The sequence below is a fragment of the Saccoglossus kowalevskii genome, chromosome 14 (genome assembly GCF_978046115.1).
Source record: "Saccoglossus kowalevskii chromosome 14, keSacKowa6.1, whole genome shotgun sequence".
NCBI lineage: Eukaryota > Metazoa > Hemichordata > Enteropneusta > Harrimaniidae > Saccoglossus > Saccoglossus kowalevskii.
The window spans coordinates 26,584,241-26,603,795 of NC_140654.1; the positions used below are offsets into that span (position 1 = coordinate 26,584,241).

At 34.8% G+C, this 19,555-nt stretch overlaps 1 protein-coding gene across 2 annotated transcripts; it reads left to right on the plus strand.

Annotated features, from left to right (window-relative positions):
* The first annotated feature begins 10,586 nt into the window (after positions 1–10,586).
* Positions 10,587–15,175, plus strand: LOC144350899 (uncharacterized). 2 transcript variants are annotated; one of them, XM_085507725.1, is made up of 6 exons: positions 10,587–10,711; positions 12,346–13,046; positions 13,609–13,795; positions 13,993–14,134; positions 14,378–14,424; positions 15,107–15,175. In XM_085507725.1, exons 1-6 carry the CDS (start codon positions 10,652–10,654, stop codon positions 15,140–15,142), a joined length of 1,173 nt encoding a protein of 390 aa, XP_085363851.1. In that variant the 5' UTR covers positions 10,587–10,651; the 3' UTR covers positions 15,143–15,175. The 2 variants fall into 2 exon arrangements, with proteins under 2 accessions (XP_085363851.1, XP_085363850.1); XM_085507724.1 differs by lacking the exon at positions 15,107–15,175 and having other exon boundaries at positions 14,378–14,898.
* The last annotated feature ends 4,380 nt before the right edge of the window (positions 15,176–19,555 follow it).

Sequence of the window (19,555 nt, forward strand, 5' to 3'; positions counted from 1 at the left end):
CTATTTTAGTTCAAAAATAAGAAAATCGAAAATGTTAAAACCTATATATTTTAACATTCCCAACTGCGCGAGGACAATACAATCTATATTTAATCCCTTGATCGCTCTTCATAGTTTCTCTAGTGACAAAATATTTCCCAAAAGATAGATTAATTAGGGTAACAAAGTCCGATTTTGGTCACAAAATGTATAAATTTTGAGTCAAAACTGCTGATTTCATATATTTTGAACTGCTGTAATGTTTTATCTTGCAGGCTAAACGAACAAACCAGTTTTGAGAATTTATTATTTAAATTGACATTCATGTAGTATCCATATTCAAAAGTATTATTCTGTAAACTGTGACATCTAAACAACATCGCAATTCTTTCTTCCGTTTTTTATGTACAGGGTAAGTGTTATCTAATTGTATTTGATAAATTAGGTTATCTACACTACTGGGTGTTTATTTTGCTAATCAATGGAATCAACAGTTCTCAAAATCCTTGACAGTACAATATATATTAACACATACACTTTGATTGTACATTTTCTCATTATACTTTTTTACAGGCACGTACTACTCTCACTTAATATGGATGCCGAAAGTCCTTTAAAACTGAAACCTGCTAAGGTACCACGATTGACAACAAACTGGAATAAATGTCTAAAGTCTCAGAGAGATACCCCAGAAACATTAAGTAAAGCATCAGCACATGGTCAAATTGAATTTATAAGAGCAGCACAGCACAGGCAAGACAAGAGTGCTGACAGATGTGGACAGCACTACAGGAATTTTCCCAGATGACATATGTGTGATGTGGCATAGACAGTGCTATTCCAGCTACTGCAGTAAACACAATTTGCGCCATGTCCATGGAAATTGCCTTCAACTCCAATAAACCTGCAAGTTCCTATGGTTGAAAAATGTGAAGAATTGCCATTGCGAAGAAGAGTAATGGGTGGTAGTACAAACTGGAAGCTATGTATATTTTGCCAAAGTATCAAATACAAGGGAAACAAAAAACTGTCAAAATGTCTAACTAAGAATGCTGACCAGAGGTTGAAATCAAGTGCTAAAAGTAGAGGGGATGAAGACTTACTTCGCAGAGTAGAAGGTGTTGATCTGATTGCTGCTGACACTGTTTATCATTAAGGCTGTTATCAAAACTATACAAGTGCTAGAAATATAAAGCTTACTACTTCCAGCAGTATCAAGCAGTCTTCTTGGAGGAGTGAGTATGATACAGCATTTGTGAAATTAGTGGATGAAATAGAAGAAGATGTGTTTGTCAAATTCAAAGCCTTTGACATGTCAACTCTGCTATACAGATATAAAACACTAATCGGAGATGATGTACCAGATATGTCAAGCTACAGATCTGAAAAATTGAAGAAGCGTCTTCTTACTTATTATGGTAACAGAATTTCAATACAGAACCAGGCTGATAAGACAAGATCTGATCTTGTATATAATAGTCAAATATCAAAAGAGGATCTGATAGATGCCATTAAACAATCAAAGCAATGCTACCAGCCAACCACATTCAGTCAATCAGGTGACGACAATGGGGCTCAGAATACAACATCAACCCTATATCATGCTGCACAGATATTACGATCTGAATTAGCAGGATGCACTGGTATACAAACCAATCCATTAGACACAAGGGACATATCTTTGGACATGGCTTCAAAAATAGTTCCAGACAAAATTTACATGTTTCTATATTGGATGTTACAAGTCGGACACGATACAACTGAACAAATCACTTTAGATAGATTAGATGTTAATGATCCTGCTTTACATAGACAGATACTAGCTATTGGACAGGATCTCATTCATGCACAGTCCCATGGTAGGACAAAAACACCAAAGCATATAGGACTAGGCATGGCCATGCGTCATATTACTGGATTAAAGGATGTTATTACAATGTTAAATCGCCAGGGACATACTGGTAGTTATGATGAGATTGAACGATTGGACACTGGACTAGCTGAAAACCAGTTATCACAGTTGAATGAACAAGGTGTTGTCTTGCCATCAAACATATAATCAGGGTATTTTATACAAGCAGCTGCTGATAACCTAGACTTCAATGGAGAGACACTTGATGGGAAGGAGACAACCCACTCAACAACAGTAGTGTTATACCAAAACCAACCTGAAGATGTCTTCCTTCATGGCAAATAAGGACCCATTACTCAACCATTGGCTAAATCCAGAAACAAATCATTAGCCCAACAACGTGCCATATATAGCATGTCAGAATATCCAGCACATTGTAAACGTCCAAACTCTTTGCTCAAAGGTTTGATTCAGAAGAAGTGGTATCTTGAACCATCACAAGATCTCATAGATGAGGCATATTGTTTGGATCGTGCTTGGATGATGTTAAGACTTGCACCTACCAAATTATTTCAGATTGATCTTGACTCCGATGTGGACGTTGAAAGAACCAGTCAAGTTATACCAAGTTGGAGTGGTTTTCATTCTTTATTGTCAAGCAAGAAATCATTTGTTACTGCAATTGGTTATTGTCCAATGATCCCGGAGCAAGCAACTGAGTATAATACAGTATATACTGTACTGCAAACTGTGCAGAAAATGATGAACAGTCTTGATCAAACGTATTCAGTGGTAACTTTTGATGAAGGGATATATTGTAAAGCAAAGGAGATTCAGTGGCGCAAACCAGATGAATTCAAGAACACTGTGTTGCGCCTTGGTGGATTCCACACCATTATGAATTTCCTTGGAGTGATTAGTAAAAGATATGAAGATAGTGGAATAGAAGATATATTGATCGAAAGTAGTGTGTATGCTAGCCATAGTGTTATGCAACTTCTCAAGGGAAAGACTTATAACCGTGGGATACGTGCCCATAAATTAGTTATGGAAAGTCTAATGAGGCTGCAGTGGGTTGCTTATAGTCAATCAGTTGATGATCCAATCGATGCTGATGAAGAGAAGCATGTTCTAGATTGTATGGAGAAATGTTATTCAGCAGCAAAAGAGCATGATAAGGAGCAGCTTATAGAAGCTGTTCATGATCTAACTGTCAATAACAAACCAGCAGTGTCTAACTACAAGGAATATTGTGAGAATAAATATGCAGAACCACAGGGAAACTGGGACCTTCATCTCTCTGCGCTTACTGAAATGATACCATACTTTTTTGCATATGATCGGTTGAATTATGCAAGGTGGTCTACTGTTTATATGGCAGATATGCGACTTCTTCCACAAACAGCTCCAGAGGTACATGATAACTTTGTAGCAGGGTACTTCCCAGTTAACCGTTCCAGGAATGCCACATTCAACCAAGTTTGGACAGATTTGGCCTTAGAGCAATCCCAGAACTGTGATAGTAAATCTAAGGGGGCGTTATTGGAATGACTAAGAATACAGCTGCATTAGATCGTTGGTATATTACTGCACATACACGTGCTGCCATCACCACATCAATGAAGATGATGTGTTCCATGGATGATGCATCAGATCTTCATAAAGAGGCCAAACCAGGCAGAATCAAGCGTGATGAAAGTGATGTACACAATATTATCACTACCGTGAAAGAAATTATGTCAAACCAATTTCAAATTGATGCTGCACAGGAGGAGAAACTTGTTAACATAGCAACAGGGGTTGTGGCAACAAATGAAGTCTCTAAAAGCTTGTTATTAGCACATTCACATGGGGTTAAAGCTATGGAGACATTTGTTCAAAACCGACTCAATACACACAATGAACAGTTTTTCCAACCAAGAAAAAGAATGAATCTCAAAACATTTACTTCAATGAACAAATCATCTAAGATTGTCACCACATCAAAGGAGAAAACAGTCAACTTGAATGCAGATCGGGAACTAATCAGTAGGCTTCTGGTGGTAGCAAAAACTAGGGACATTGATCTGCAAGAGGTTCTTCGATATGAACTGTCAGCAGTTCCTCTTTCATTAGCCCATTCTGATGGTACTATGCGAAAGTCGGATAAAAGCAAACTGATGCAAGTACTAGTGAACATAATTCAACCTGAGTTCAACAAACCACAGTCAGACAACTTGACAGCTTATATTTTTGATGGCATGGCACTTATTCAAATGATCACCCCGAGAAATGTCACATGCTTTGGAGACTATGCCTTGCAGCTATATGGTCACATAGTTCGACCATTTGATAATCCATCATGCACAAGGATTGATGTCGTATTTGACAGGTATGATCAGACACAATCGATAAAATCCATGACAAGAGACTTGCGCGGATCATGTCAAACTTCTACTAGCTTACCAGAAATCCGAATTCAGACACCAATACCAAGACAGTGGAGGAAATATATCTGCAACTCTTTAAACAAGAGCAACCTAGCAGAGTTCTTATCCCAGCAATGGCTAGAAATAGCTAAAGTAAGACTCCAATTAGGCCAAGTTCTTTATGTGGGAGGTGGTTTCCAAAGTAGACTGACAACATGTGCTGCATACCAAGGTATCGAGAAAGACATTCCAGAACTTAGCTGTAACCACGAGGAGGCAGATACGAGGATACTTTTCCTTGCTGAACATGCAGGCAGAGACCATCCATGTTTAATCATAAGGTCACCTGACACTGATGTATTTGTACTCTGTACACACTTCTATACTGTTCTGGGGTGTGCAGAACTTTGGTTCCATACAGGAGTTGGTGATAAGCGACGATACATACCGATCCACAGTTTATCTCAAAGTGTTGGATCTAGAATTACAAATTTATTACCAGGTTTCCATGCACTTACAGGCTGTGATAGTACAAGCAGCTTCTCTGGAATAGGCAAACTATATGCATGGAAACTCTTACTCAAGGACCCAGAGAAGTTTTCAAAACTTGAAAAGCTCGGTCAATCAATAGATCAAGCTCCAGATATTTACAGAAGCACTGAAATATTTGTTGCATCACTGTATGATGCAACGTCATCCTTTTCTAAGTGTAAATGAGCTGCGATATAGAATGTTTTGTCAGAAAAGATCCAGGAATGAAGCATTACCATCTACAAATGATAGTTTACACCAACACATATTGAGAGCAAACTACCAGACCTTTGTTTGGAAGCATTCATTAGATGGAAAGCCAGATATTCCATCACCATTGAATCATGGTTGGAAAACTGAAGATGGAAGTGGTTTAGTGCCTGTGTATATGACCATAGATGCAGCACCCCGAGCCCTATTACATTTGGTATCTTGTGGATGTATAAAGTCATCTTGTAAGAGGAATTGCCAATGCTCCAAGGAAAGTCTTGCATGTACTGAAGCATGTCAATGCATGGGGGGAGATGAATGTCAAAATAAATACAAGCAGTAGTTGTTGTACGACACATCAGATGACGACGACTGAGATTAAACATTTGTTATGTATTTTCTTGTGGTATTGTTCATTAAGATATATCTTGTGATTTATCCCATTATCCTTGTTAGTTCTAACAGTGCTAATTAATATTTGTTAGGTTTCAAATTATTTGTTATAGTGTTGTGAGAATTAAGTCACAATATTACATGGGTTACTTTAAATCTATATACCGGGTTAAGATATGATGTTATTCTAGATTTAATATTATTTTAGTTAATCATTAATATAAATTACTACCTAACAAGTATGTATTCTATCCACAAATGTGTTATATTAAGTCAAAAACATAATCTGGAGATGGGAGAAGATGTCTAATGGGATAATGTGTTATCAAATGGTTATATTGGCTATGTAGAATTGTCACTGCGATATATGTGATTATTAGTTTTTTTGTATTTTAAAATGTTTGTTATACTTTAAGTAAAATGAAAAATGGTTTTGTGACCAGAAGAATATAAAAGCTGGAAAGATTGGCTTCAATTTAATATATCATGTTTATGTTATTCATTAATACTGAAACGTAACATGTGAAATGTGACATTTTCATTATTATTTTTGATTTTTTTGAACAAAAACTCAACTTTTTAACCCAAAAACATATCTATTTTATTTTTATGGGATAAGAGACTAAATACAGATATATTACAAGATTATCAACACTTTTCACTGGCTTGGGCCATTTTACATTTTTAGAATACATTTTGCAAATGTTTACTTATTTAAATATTTTTGTACCAAAATACCTATTTTTAAACCCAAAAATCAGGGTCAAGACCCGCATGAAAGTTATTACAGCAGGGCTTATTTTGTTCCCCAGACATTGCAGATTCAGAAAAACATTGCCAACAAAAGTTGTCTGGGGGGTGTAACGAACTCGAAAAATAAGCTCCTTTTGGGTTTAGGCCCCTAGACTAAATACTAATGGTGACTGTCATTCTTTGCAAAATAATCTGACACAGTCTATCAGCAATCTGCCATTTATATGATATTCAATAGTTTTTTGAAAGGTGATGAAAGTTTACTTTTCTGATCCGATGCTTAAGTAAACACGAATGTTAACATCGTAAGTTTTTATTTACGCAGATGTCGATTGAAGTCAACAAAACAAATGTTTGAATAAATATTTTAACACTCTACCAATACTTACGTAACTCACAGAAGCTTGCTCCAAGGATATACATGATGTCATAGAATGACATAATCTGTCGTGTGTGTATGTTGCATTTCCATTCTATAGTGGGGTAAGTCTCTGCATTGTTTTATAAACTATGATTTTCAAAAGTTCAAACTTCATTTATTGGTACATTTTTTGACCGACCCCCAAAACCACGTGCACCATCAAAATTTCTTCTGTATATTTATCGTTCAACCTAGAACTTACATTACTTTAACCACCATGCTAGCTGTAGCTTATTTTGATTTATAATACATTTACTAAAAACAGAAAATACTAGAAATATTAAAAGCTGTTGGAATTCCAGGAATATGGTCACGTCATAATATAACAAATCATGAATATCCCGAGATCCAAGCCTTCAAAGATGACAATTACGTGACGTCTTCCGTGGAGCAAGAGATTAGCAAACGTAGATTAAAATATGATTTATATATCCCAGCTCTTTTATGTTTAAAAACTTTGACTTGCATGAAACACGAACACAAACACTATGACACACTCATTGAATATATTTGTAATAAGATACTATTAATATCGAATATTGTATCACAGTTGTCGTCATGTTCAAATGTTATTGACATTCATTGACCACTTGTCTGCAATTTAGAGAAGCATATGAATATTATAAATACGTATTTATTATGCGTATTTATTATTTCTATACAGACACAGAAAAGGGCATAATTAATTTACTAAGACGTCTTCTTCACATCTATTTCAGGTTCCAAGATCATTATTCAACGTAATGAATCTAACTGGTCAGAAATGTTGAGATATGCAAGAGACGCAAACAATAACGTCACGTTAACAATGCAAACACTAACAAGGTACTCACAAGTATACAATAGATACAACATAGTAAATAAACTGTGATTTCCCAAAACAACCAAGTCATAGGGACCATTATATGAAAAGTATTATACAGAAACCATGAAGATGAGCAGCGGCTCGTGTTTGTTTCAACATTCTGTATTTCAAAAGCGTGCGAGGGCGCTCTGACGTTTACCATTCATTCGCAGCAAGGTGCAGATAATCCTCATAGCCTGCTGTTTCCACTTATTGAATTCCATGAACATGTGAGACCAATTCACGTGTATAAAAGTATCAGGTATATGGGTCAGTTTCTGTGATTAAATATATTGAAAATGTGATTTAAAAAAATGTTATGAGTGTACTCACAATGTAGCGACATCAGAAATGATGTGACACGAATACGACTATATGTCCAAGGTATAATCCATCTATTCCCTTAGATGCATGTATGCCCCTCAGTTGTACTATACTGCCCTCAATGTATAATATGCCTTTTTTGTATAATAACATATATAAGTGTTAGTGATTGCAGTCGTATAGTTAATAATGGTTCTCTTCATCGGTTCAGGTTAATATACATATCATTTATTTTTTCCTGTTCCGTCCAGTTGACACACTGATACAACATCATAAATAATTTATTAGGATAATAGTCCGAGATAATAGCGATGTTCCCCATCTTTTATCGTCAACACATCTAGTTACACTGTTTTTCCTCCCATACAAATATTGCGTATATTTCTAGTGTCAATTACCGTTTGAGTTATACACTGTTATCTTCCTAATCACAGATATGTGTATTCTCTTGTAAAACAATTCTATGCGTCTACCCAATATATGCGTCCCGTTTGTTATGTGTTTTTTTTATGAACGTGTATGATAAAAGCGTTTTTATAAGAAAAGTAAAATAAATTTGATCAGTCACACAATGCTGGAAAAAAAGACAAAGATCAGGGGCATTTGTATCTCATGAGTGCTTCCACTGACTTGATATTAGACATAAAACATTTCGGATTTCTGACCCCAATTTCGGCATTTTTTTATTAGTGCTCAAACTAATATGTTGCATGTAGTCTACCTGAAAACATCTCACATGAGAAAATTAAATTCATAAATTAAATTTAAATTAGTCATTAGACTCGACTCATTTATTGACGATGTGCAGAGCCTACATATCAAGAAACTGAAAATTGAATCTATCACCCCCTTGCAAGAATGCAAATAGACCTTTTGATTTAAAGTATGCGAAAAGATAGCATTTTACTTTGATGGACATAACCACAATCGTTATGTTATGACAGCATAGCATGTATATTCAGGTAAACTTATGCGCACCTGTTGACCATAGATAAGATACGCTGAGTGAGTAGTGAAATAATCATTTCACGCGTTGTCTTGGTCACGTTCTTGAGTTATACATCGTACTGTACTGTAATAAATAAAAACGCTGTATTGCTATCAAACAACAGTATTCTGCAAATTGCCATCGAAACGAATTCACTGGTATTGTATCATACTGCAATGTTGTTAAATATCTAACATTACATTAAGCAATTCAGACTGTACAGCTGTTTTTATGCACTTCTTTGTTTTCAATGTAATACTATACGATTTTCGTATAATACCACATTCAGTTTAATCTGTTCTTTTTATAGTTTTTTCAATAGTAAGCACTTGACTTTTGTTACACTATCGAATTACCCATCATGCATTTCTGTTCCAGATATTTTAGCTATTTTAGTAATTATAATTTTATTCGATTGTGTAAATTTGGGTATGTTTTTTCCACTTCCGAATCACAAATGTTTTACTGTCAAGGAGTTTTTGCAACAAATTTGCATCTTTGGATCATTCACCTATATCAGGCAACATATTAAATGGTCTTGATATGCGTGAAATATGTTACACTCTCAAATGTGAATGGTTTGCGTCAAGTCTTAATGTTTCTATTCAGTCGTGTGTTTTAGTCTTTTGTGTTTAGTTCTGATGCGTGTGGATTTGCCTGTTTCGAATTATTATGACCCTCAGGAATTCTGAATAGATATCTGTCAATAAAACATCTAATTGTACTAATTGTATCCATGAATTGTTTGATTCACATAAATATATTTCAACAATTTCTTATGTATTAGAGAAAGTTGAAAGAAAAGAAAGCAATAAAGAATATATAAACCAAATGCATACTAAAATGGAAACTATATTGTAATGGAGGCGAGGTATGAGTGCATTTTCTATTCATTACAGTTCTGCTGGTCCTAACTGCTAGTACAATACTTATAGGACGGCCTTGTGACTCGGTATAGGCATAGATCGCCCCGGATTCAAGAAGTACTCTATGCAGTCACATACCACTGATACTGGACTACGTTGGCAAAATTATTCCGATTCAACGTTTTACATAGACGACTTACGAGTTATGAAAAAAATGTCATAATAATATGTAATGAATAAAGAACATGTTTATTTCTGTTACATCACTCTTCGTGTGTTGACTCTATGTAGATCTTATTCGGTCAATGTTGTTTTCATATGCAGATTAGTAATCGCTTCTGTTTTCACTTGCAGACTAGTAATCACTAGTATTTACCCAACTCATATGAATATTATAAATAGCCACAAAACCCCTTCATGCATAATGGTAATTCACAAACTTGTTAGTGTCAGGCATTTCCGAACTCTGGCAGGTTTGGAAACTTGGAGGTAAATCAGAGTTATTTATTAGCTATGGTAGTTAATGTTTATATCACCACATACATATTTAAACGGTATTGACAGTAAGTGTGGCTATTACAATTGAAACAGAATGACTACTCTTACGATTTACTGTACAAATATGTAAGTGTCGCCAGACGTCAGTACTATGGCATAGATTGACTTATTGTGGATGACACGCATGGAGCAGTATGTGATTACTCTCTTAACAATACCAGCATTGGTATTACAATATCATTTTGTTGAATGAAAAATTACTCACGTCCTTGATTCTGAACCAATAATCTCTTTGCGTGACGTCGGAGGTAGTGTGTAGTTACTATTATAGACATCTTAATAACATTTTATAATCGAACCAATGAACACGAGATCAGATCCACTTAAATTATGCATGGTAACATATGGTCAGTTATACGTTTATAAGCTTCCGCGTCGCTATCAGAATGGTGCACAGCAACATGACACCAAGAAGGCATAGTTTGATGACTTTTGTAACAGGGATACTAATGATGTCTGTGCTTTACAGCTTTCTGCTCAATATACCATCCGTCGCGGATTATATTGGGACATCCATCATATCCATGGAGACTGATAAATCTCTCAGTTTAGGAAAAACTGCCGTGGTGCAATATTCGGACAATGTAAGTACAGACTATGTCTCGTGTCGCCTCAATATATAATAACGTAGAACAATAGTAATTCGGCGTACATAATTTTTATGTGACAATCTTTTGGAAGGAATGCGATATCAACCCGTCTTATTTTCGTCAGCATAGGAGTAACTGCCATTCAACTTGAAATTTGACCCATCGCATGTCGGTCATTATATCATTTATGGAAATAAATCTTTAGCCGTCACTGGATTAGCATATCATCTATATGAAATTTTCTGAATGAATGCAAATTCACAAAAAGTAATTGATTACCTTTCTACAATTTGCAAAATACTACCACTAATAATAACAATAACATGACAATTATATAAGATAAACACGAGAAACATGTTTCGCGGGCCTATTCAAATGTGTACCCAATTATACATACTGCATTCTGCTCACTATAGTTGAGTAATAAATGAATGTATGTACCACAGGTGCTCATACGCGATTCTACAAAAAGTCTTACTAAATGATGAATGATTATTTTAAAATGTAGCCTTTTAAAATAATCTGATGAGCATTGTTCATAATAAAATTGTACAGATTCATGAAACAATATATATATATTTCCACCTCAATTTATCTGTAATTAATATGCATGGAAATTGTTCGAATTGAATGTATATCTACAGATTCTGTTGCTTGTTCATAGAAGCATAATTGCATTCTCAAATATTCTTTTACTTTTTTTCAAGGTATCATTTAACGGTATTATTCTTGAGTAGTCTCCTATGTACATATCCAACATTACATTTACCAATTCAGACTGAGCAGCTGCCTTCTCGCACTTCTGCAAATTGTTTTCAATTGTAATACTATACTATATTTTTATATATTTATTTTTAATTGTAATCACTTGACTTATATTACATCATTAAATTACCCATCATTCATTTTTTTCATCAGCTGTGTAATTTAATCATGTCACAATTGAAATTCATTTTTAATATCAGTAATATTGATGGCTTGACCAGACCTTGCATTAAATTATCTAATTTGATTATTTTTAACATTATTGTTTGTAATAGAATATTTAGAATAGTTTATTATTGCGTAGAGTAGTATATTATTGTAACCAACTATCATATCCCCCATGATAGCTTGGTAGTTTATTACTAACTTAAAATAAAACGTGTATAGGATAAAAGTGTAGTGTAGTGTAGTGTAGTGTAGTGTAGTGTAGTGTAGTTGTTTTGTTCTTGTGGAATGTGTTTTGTCAATTGTTGCCAATCGTTTGTTCCCGAAATTTCCCGAAACGACTTTCGTATAAGAATCTATGGATATGCATGTTATTTACACTTTCGAATTAGGAATATGCTAAACCGGATTAAATGATTAAATGTCAACTGTGAAATGAAGTGTGAATTTACAAAGATGGTCTCTTATGAGCACGCTCCTACAGTGACTAGGCCCTTTCCCATTGTTTATACTTTCTCTTCACTAAAAGGCGTCTTCTCATCCAAAAGTAGATTATTATTTTTTATGGACTTTACACCAAAAATTGCCACTGCACTCATTATCTGTCGATAAGAAAAAACATCTATTCGTGCCTCAAAGGTTACCCTTAATCTAAGCTTTTTTTCCACCTTGCCAGCATGTGTGTTTTGTATTTACAGAATGTTGAGGAAACACACAACCATGTACATACTAAATTAGAACAATCTTCACGTGGAGGCGAAGCATCACAACAAGTTCGTTATTTGTTTCCTATTCACTACTTTTCTGGTGGTCCTAACTACCAGTACAATAACTACAGAATAGCCTTGCGATACGCCATCAGCCTAAATCGATCCATCGTCGCAATTGATTTCAAAAACCACTTCACGCAGTTACGTGCTACCAGTACTGGACTACGTTCTCTTGAATCAACCTTTGACGTGAATGAGTTGCGGAAAATTGTTTCCATGGTAACAATTAATGAATATAAACATGCATGTGGCAGTTCGTTTGACGCAATTGTTATGGAACCTCGCTCAACCGTTCCTCTTGAAAAGTACATGGATGAATACAGTAAAACAAGTATGGTCTTCAAAGATAATTATGAAATCGAACTCCCCGAGGCATTAAAAAACCTAGAATCGCGCAAAGAATATAGAGAAATGTATGAGAAAAGCATTTCTACACGTTGTCTTGGTATATTCCGTCCGTGGGACATTGATGATAATAGATTGACTGACGGAGCAGAAATAGACAAAAATATCGACATACATCTTAAGTGGGCGCCCTACATCAGAAAAATGGGAGAAAAAGTTGCGAGTACATTATGTGATGGAAAGCCTTATTTAGCTGTGCATTGGAGAAACAAGACAGGAGAACCGTAAGTGCTGTAACGTGTATTACCCGAATTAAAAATAGATGTGGTACATGTCTTGTTCGATGTCTGGATTATGACTGATGTCTTGGGGAACATAACATTCGAACATAGAAAATGTTGGTGTTTGCGTTGCAATAATAACAATTTGAATCCTCTAGTGACTTTCCCGGTACTAATTAAAATGAGAAAACAAATTAAATTAAATATTATTGTACGGTAAACACTCATTGGTGGTTGTCATTATTTGCAAAATTGAACCAACATGTACAGCATTGATACCGACATTATCAGCAATTCACCAGGCTTGTTTTTTCTTAATAAAACGTTAAATTCATTATATACTATACATAACCATAAAACGTCATCGTATATTGCGAGAATACCACAATATCTCCCGTCAACATTTTCCTTAAACATCTCAATTGTTTTAGAAGAATCTGACATTGAAAAAAATATGATAATTGGTTAATTTTGAAAACAGGATAAAAGATGACTTTAGTGATCGGATGGTTTTAATATTTCTATATTTCACGAATGTTAACTGTGTAAGTTTTAATTCAAGCAGATGTCGACTTAAGGCACGGACGCAAAGAAGCATGGGATACGCCAACGAACCGAAATGTTTGAATAATTCTGTTAACGAGATACCAATTCTTACGAAACTCGCGGAGGCGTTTACCAAGGATGCACGTGATGTCATTGGACAATACAATCTGTCGTGTGTATATGTTGCCTTTCCAACCTATAGTTGGGTAAGTCTCTGCATTGTATTATACACTATGATTTGTGAATGTTAGAACTTTCATCCACAGATACAATTTGTGACCACAAAAAGCTGACAAAGTTTGTCACCTATTTTCGGTCTGTTTATTATGTAACATTGAAATCAAATTGCTTTAACTATTATGACATTTTAACTTCTGTCCTTCTACTCATTATATCAAAACAGAAAATACTCGAAATCTTAAAAGCTGGTGGACTCCCAAGAATATTTTCACGTGATAATATAACAACTCATGAATATCCCGAGATCCAAGCCTTCAAAGATGACAATTATGTGACGTCATTGGTGGAGCAAGAGATTTGCAAACGTAAGTGAAATATGGTTTGTATTTCCCAGCTCTTAAAATGTGTAATGGCTTAACAAGACTTTGTGTGAAATAAAACGCTATGGCAAACTCATTGTATATTTTTGTAATATAATAATATTAATTTCGAATATTGCACGATTATAAATATGCAAGTTTCTTTATCATTTCTAACAGAATAGTGTATATAGCGCACCATTAACATAATTGAATTTACTAAGAAGTTGACTTTCACATCTATTTCAGGTTCCAAGATATTTATTCAACGCAGGGAATCTAACTGGTCAGAATTGGTGAGATATGCAAGAGACGCGAACAATGACGTCACGTTAACAATGCATACACTAACAAAGCACTTACAAGTATACAATAGATACAAAATATTGAATAAACTGTAATATTCGAAGATGTAAAAAATCACCTGGACATTGAATAATGCGCACAAATAACAGATTTGACAAAATAAAAGAAGAGTAGACACATCGATATTAAAAAGTAGAATTTATTGACCAGTATTGTTACTTAAACTTGAAAGAAAGAATTATATACCATTACTGTATTTTAAATACAGTAATACTTGGTAATATTTAGTGTATATGTAATCTGCATTTATCCTAATACTTGTACATATAACACCCTATTGTCACATTTTCATGCATCAGAGCACACCAATACTTCGTTTGGGCATTTACGTCGCCTTGAAGATCAATCACATATACATTGAATAAACGTGAGAACAGCATCTAGATCTGGTTCTAATACCATCACGATGTCGTATATCTTCTGTTACTCGTCCATTGTTTATTGGACATACATACAGATATTGTTCTGGTGCATGTGTTCATAAGTATGACTAGAAATAAGCACACTTCGAACGCATCCATAAATGGAAGTAATTTTTCACTGGTTTTCTTCTTAGAAAATAGTTCATAACGAACAACGCTCAGAGATGCTTTAACTTTTTAACTTTTCCAGTTTACATCAAAGATACCAGTGACATATATGCAGTAATTGTTGCTCTATCTATTTCTGGTGCATTGATGCCAAGACCATTCAGATCATCAATCATCTCTGGCTGTGCTGCAGCTGCCATCTCCATTGACACATAGACTTAAATCTGAAGTAGAGCCACGTCCACTGACAGCATATATGAGTGGTAGTAGCACATACATTTTAATTTCCAGTTATGTGACTACTTGGTACATTGGAATGACAAACACAAGTTTTAAACAAATAAATTCTAAACAACCGGGATTCTGACTTTAATGCTATTGCATATTGGTTACCAGGCATTACTTTCACGGCCTTTCTGATACTTCACAGCGTGGCCAAAAGCTTTTCTTCACATTTCACAATCCAGTCATTCAGGAATAAGTTTGCTATGTTTGACTTGTTTTTCTGATTTGACAACATTTTCAATCGCTGTTTTGAAAACCGATCTCTTACATTTGTATTTCCGCGAGTTCTTTCACCTGATTTGATTGATTCTTTCTTCATATAATTGTCTCATTAATGTATTGAAAATGTAGTCTAAGCATAGAATTTAGCAACTGATGAGACTGTTCACCAAATATCTGAGTTTTTCTCTAAGAACCATCTGAATTAAATAGTGACAAGGAAACTTGTGAAACTTAATATTTTAGTAAATTGCAGATGTCAACGTCTCGGTATTGGCCAGTGTATAGTGTTTTTCAAATACAGAAGCACAATTCGTAATATAATAAAATCTAATAACAAATATAATAAAATCTAACTACAAAATTGGGAGGGGGCTCCTTCAGTCACACTGCAGAGGTCAAGCAGGTGGGGGAAAATGTATAGATGCTCACAGAAGCGTGGCTAAATGCGTGATCGCCAAAATCACACAAAAGAAATCAATTTACAAGGAACACTACGGGATTTATGCATAATGACACTGATTGCTCCGCAAAAACAATTTTGTTCACTGTGTTGAAGTGTATCAGTTACAAAACGTTCCATCTACTGTTTGCCATTCTCTCCAAAATTACACAGACATGTGGTGACATGTGGTGGAGCAACTGTAGATGGCTATGTTCATGGGAGGTTGCCTATTTTCATAACTTGTTCCCTGTTCCACGACGAATGGACTGACCATTCTCTCATTACTAAGCTTTATGATCGATTGGATTGCCACCGTGAACAAGAACTTGTATTTTTGTAGGATTGTTTATCGCGCAATTACAACACTTAATTGCAATATTCAGCCATTTTGATGTAAGACTGAAATGAACATCTAGTCACAGTTACTGAAGTGTTGAATCATCTGAAAGAAACAGGGTGTACAGTATGAATTTTAACTGATTCGTAGGTATATACAGTTTGAATTTCTTTCGCATGATGTCGTCATGCTAATGATGGTGGACGGATAATTGACGCTTTGTATCCTGACCAATGACTATCACGAAACTATTTGTGCTATTACAACCATATATTATGATCTTACTAAAGGTCAAAGTTCATGTCATATTAGTAATTGGATGGTCTCCTGGGAAGTTACTTGAGATAAGCCTCAATTTTAAAACCTTATATATATATATATATATATATATATATAACATGAATCCTAAGTTGTTTCAAGTGAAGTGTTCTAGATCTTCTTATATAAAATTGAGAATATACCAATGGAATTGTACAAGGCATCACGGAATATGTACTGTTCCATTTTTTTATTACAAAATATCAAAAACAACACAAAAATTAAACTAATTCGTGTTGTTGAACTCCTGGTATCTCAAATCTGTTCAGCTTTTTTTTAACTCGCTTTGATCCTATGCGAATACAAAATTGCATAAATTTAACATTATTCAATTTTATAGGGTATTGTGTATGGTATCATAAGGCAATATATCCATAATTTTACTTAATGAACACATTTACCTTGTTTTGGAAAATTAGGAACAGGCTCTTACTCTAAATGTATGGAAATGTTTATTTCACTTAACATTAGGACAGCGAAATTTCTGTTACTATTAAATTCATTCCATCACTTAGAAATCAATATGATCGTCATAAAATCTCAATTACATATTTCGCTTGCCTTTGTATTGGAAATGCGTATTTAAGATAAAGTTTCCCAGTCTGCGACAGTAACGTCACTGACATTTAGGATTATTGCATAACATATGGCAAACTTATTTAAACGTACAAACCAATTACTCCTTTCTGATGACTACCGACTGCTCAATAAAATAAAGAAGGACAAGTGGTGTCACAGACTGTTCTTTCAATTTGGAAAGATTTTTCATGTTACATTATAAATTACCAGTAGAGACATATGTGATTAGCTTAAAATATCATTTGTTATTCTGTCGCGCCTTCGTTATGTCTTCAGAGATGGGAGTAAGATGGGGAATGTCACAAAGTTGCTGTACATAACTGCCCAGCCGATTAAAAAGCAGTAACTTTATTTATTATAAGCATAATTGTTAAATATGTTTATAATATATATATCTGTGTGTAGTAGTTAGCACACAAGTGATTCTGTACTGCAAGCATAGAGACAAATATATATTGTACATGTTATAGCGATAATAAAGCTATAGAAGTATTTAAGTGAGAAAACTACAATATGGTTGACGTTGACGATACTTAGTGTGCCGAGTGGGAAAGGAGAACTGTCGTGGACTTGCAAGAATTATACATGAGTTGACGGTGATTGAGAAATAGTAAGTAAAGTAGAGAGAAACTGTAACACGAAGGACAGAGAGTGATCACGTATCTGTTATTGCCTATTCGACATTGACATTACCGACTGTTGAATTTTGTATCAGGGCACGTGGGTGGCCTATGAAAGACGATCAAGTATATTATTTCGAGCTCCCAACTTTGATTTTGTCTGTCTGTCTGTCTGACTGCCTGCATGGGATACGTCTGTCTCGCCAGAAATAAGTTTTCAAATACCAATAACCCAAAAAACGTGAACTGTGTGGAAAGCTGTTACATTGCACTGCCTTGTCCACGTGCGACGATTCTTCGATGTGTCCACTTGTAATAGGAGAATTGGTCAGAATCCGTTTCCGAACAATATTATCGCCGATATTTAATCGGCCACGTAGTTTTGCCAGCTAGCAGCAGCTAGCAGCTTATATTACTTTGCTACGAAGGTCAAATTTGGGTAAATTTTTTTTCAAGAACCCTTCAGTCAATGAACTTGATATATTGTGTGTGAGCTGTGTGACCCAAGCGAGAATAGACTACCGTGTACTTCATTCAATAAAGACCAAATGTTTTGATCTTTAACGCTTTAAAAAATAAATAAATTTGATTAGTAACGTAGTTGCACTACCTTTTTGTTAAAACTTTCAATTATGTTTGTTTAGCAAATACTACCTTGGCAGAATATTTAAAAATAAGCTGTTTATCGCCTCTGAAAAAAAACTTATGTATTCACAGAGTTTGAGAGAACAGAATAAAGAATTTATTTATAAACCACAAGTTTAAATATTTGGAACAATCTGCTAATGGGGTCGAGATATCACAACATGTTCGTTATTTGTTTCCTATTCATTACAGTTTTGGGGGTCCTAACTACTGCCTAAATACAGGATAACCTAGTTATACGCCATCAGCCTAAATCGATCTATCGTCGCAATTGAATTCAAAACCACGTCATGCAGTCACGTTACGGCATCTGACTGAATCGTCCACCTAAAAAAGTACATGGTTGATTTATATAACTCTCGGTCATGTGACCAATTGTTCTGCCAGGTGTTTATTTCTGTTATATAACTCTTCGTGTGTTGTCTTTATGTAAATTTTAATCAGTCAAAGTTTATGTCATATTAGTAATTGCTTCTGCTGTTTTTACTTGCACATTAATAATCGCCACAGTTTGTTCCATATGACTATAAGAATAACAACGTGACCCCTTCATGTAGATTAGTAACAGACGTGTTAATGTCAGGCATTTCTGAGCTCGGTATGGTGTCAAGGTTTACAATTCTACAGCTAAATGAGAGTTATTCATCGAGTATTTAAAGAAATGGCCAAGCCGAGATTGATCAACGGCTTTCGTAATGGTAGTCAGTACCTATAACACCTACACTATGAGGGACTAGGTTGGAATTAATATATAGATGTGAACATTGGCATTACAGTATAATTCTTTACGACTAGTTGAATAACAATATTAACGGTTTCAATTGTTCTAACTCTGAACTCGGTAATGTCACGTTTGTATAGAAGACATTAATTATAATAATTCAGCGTCTCCATTAACATCGTCGCCAAAGTTTAAATTCTGTCACAATATATACCAAATACGAACCAAATTATAAGAAATTATAAAACAGCATCTAGATATATACAATGAACGTTCTAAAATACCTACTAAGTTTTTAATAAAATCATGCAGTAGAAAGATGAATATCAGCGATTCCAGCAATAAATCGTCATAGAACGACT

Coding starts and splice junctions, on each gene's coding strand:
- LOC144350899 (XM_085507724.1), top strand. CDS start 10,652: ATGGAGACTGATAAATCTCTCAGTTTAGGAAAAACTGCCGTGGTGCAA. Junction 13,796..13,992: donor CCTTTCCAACCTATAGTTGG/GTAAGTCTCTGC, acceptor ATATCAAAACAG/AAAATACTCGAAATCTTAAA. Junction 14,135..14,377: donor GGAGCAAGAGATTTGCAAAC/GTAAGTGAAATA, acceptor CATCTATTTCAG/GTTCCAAGATATTTATTCAA.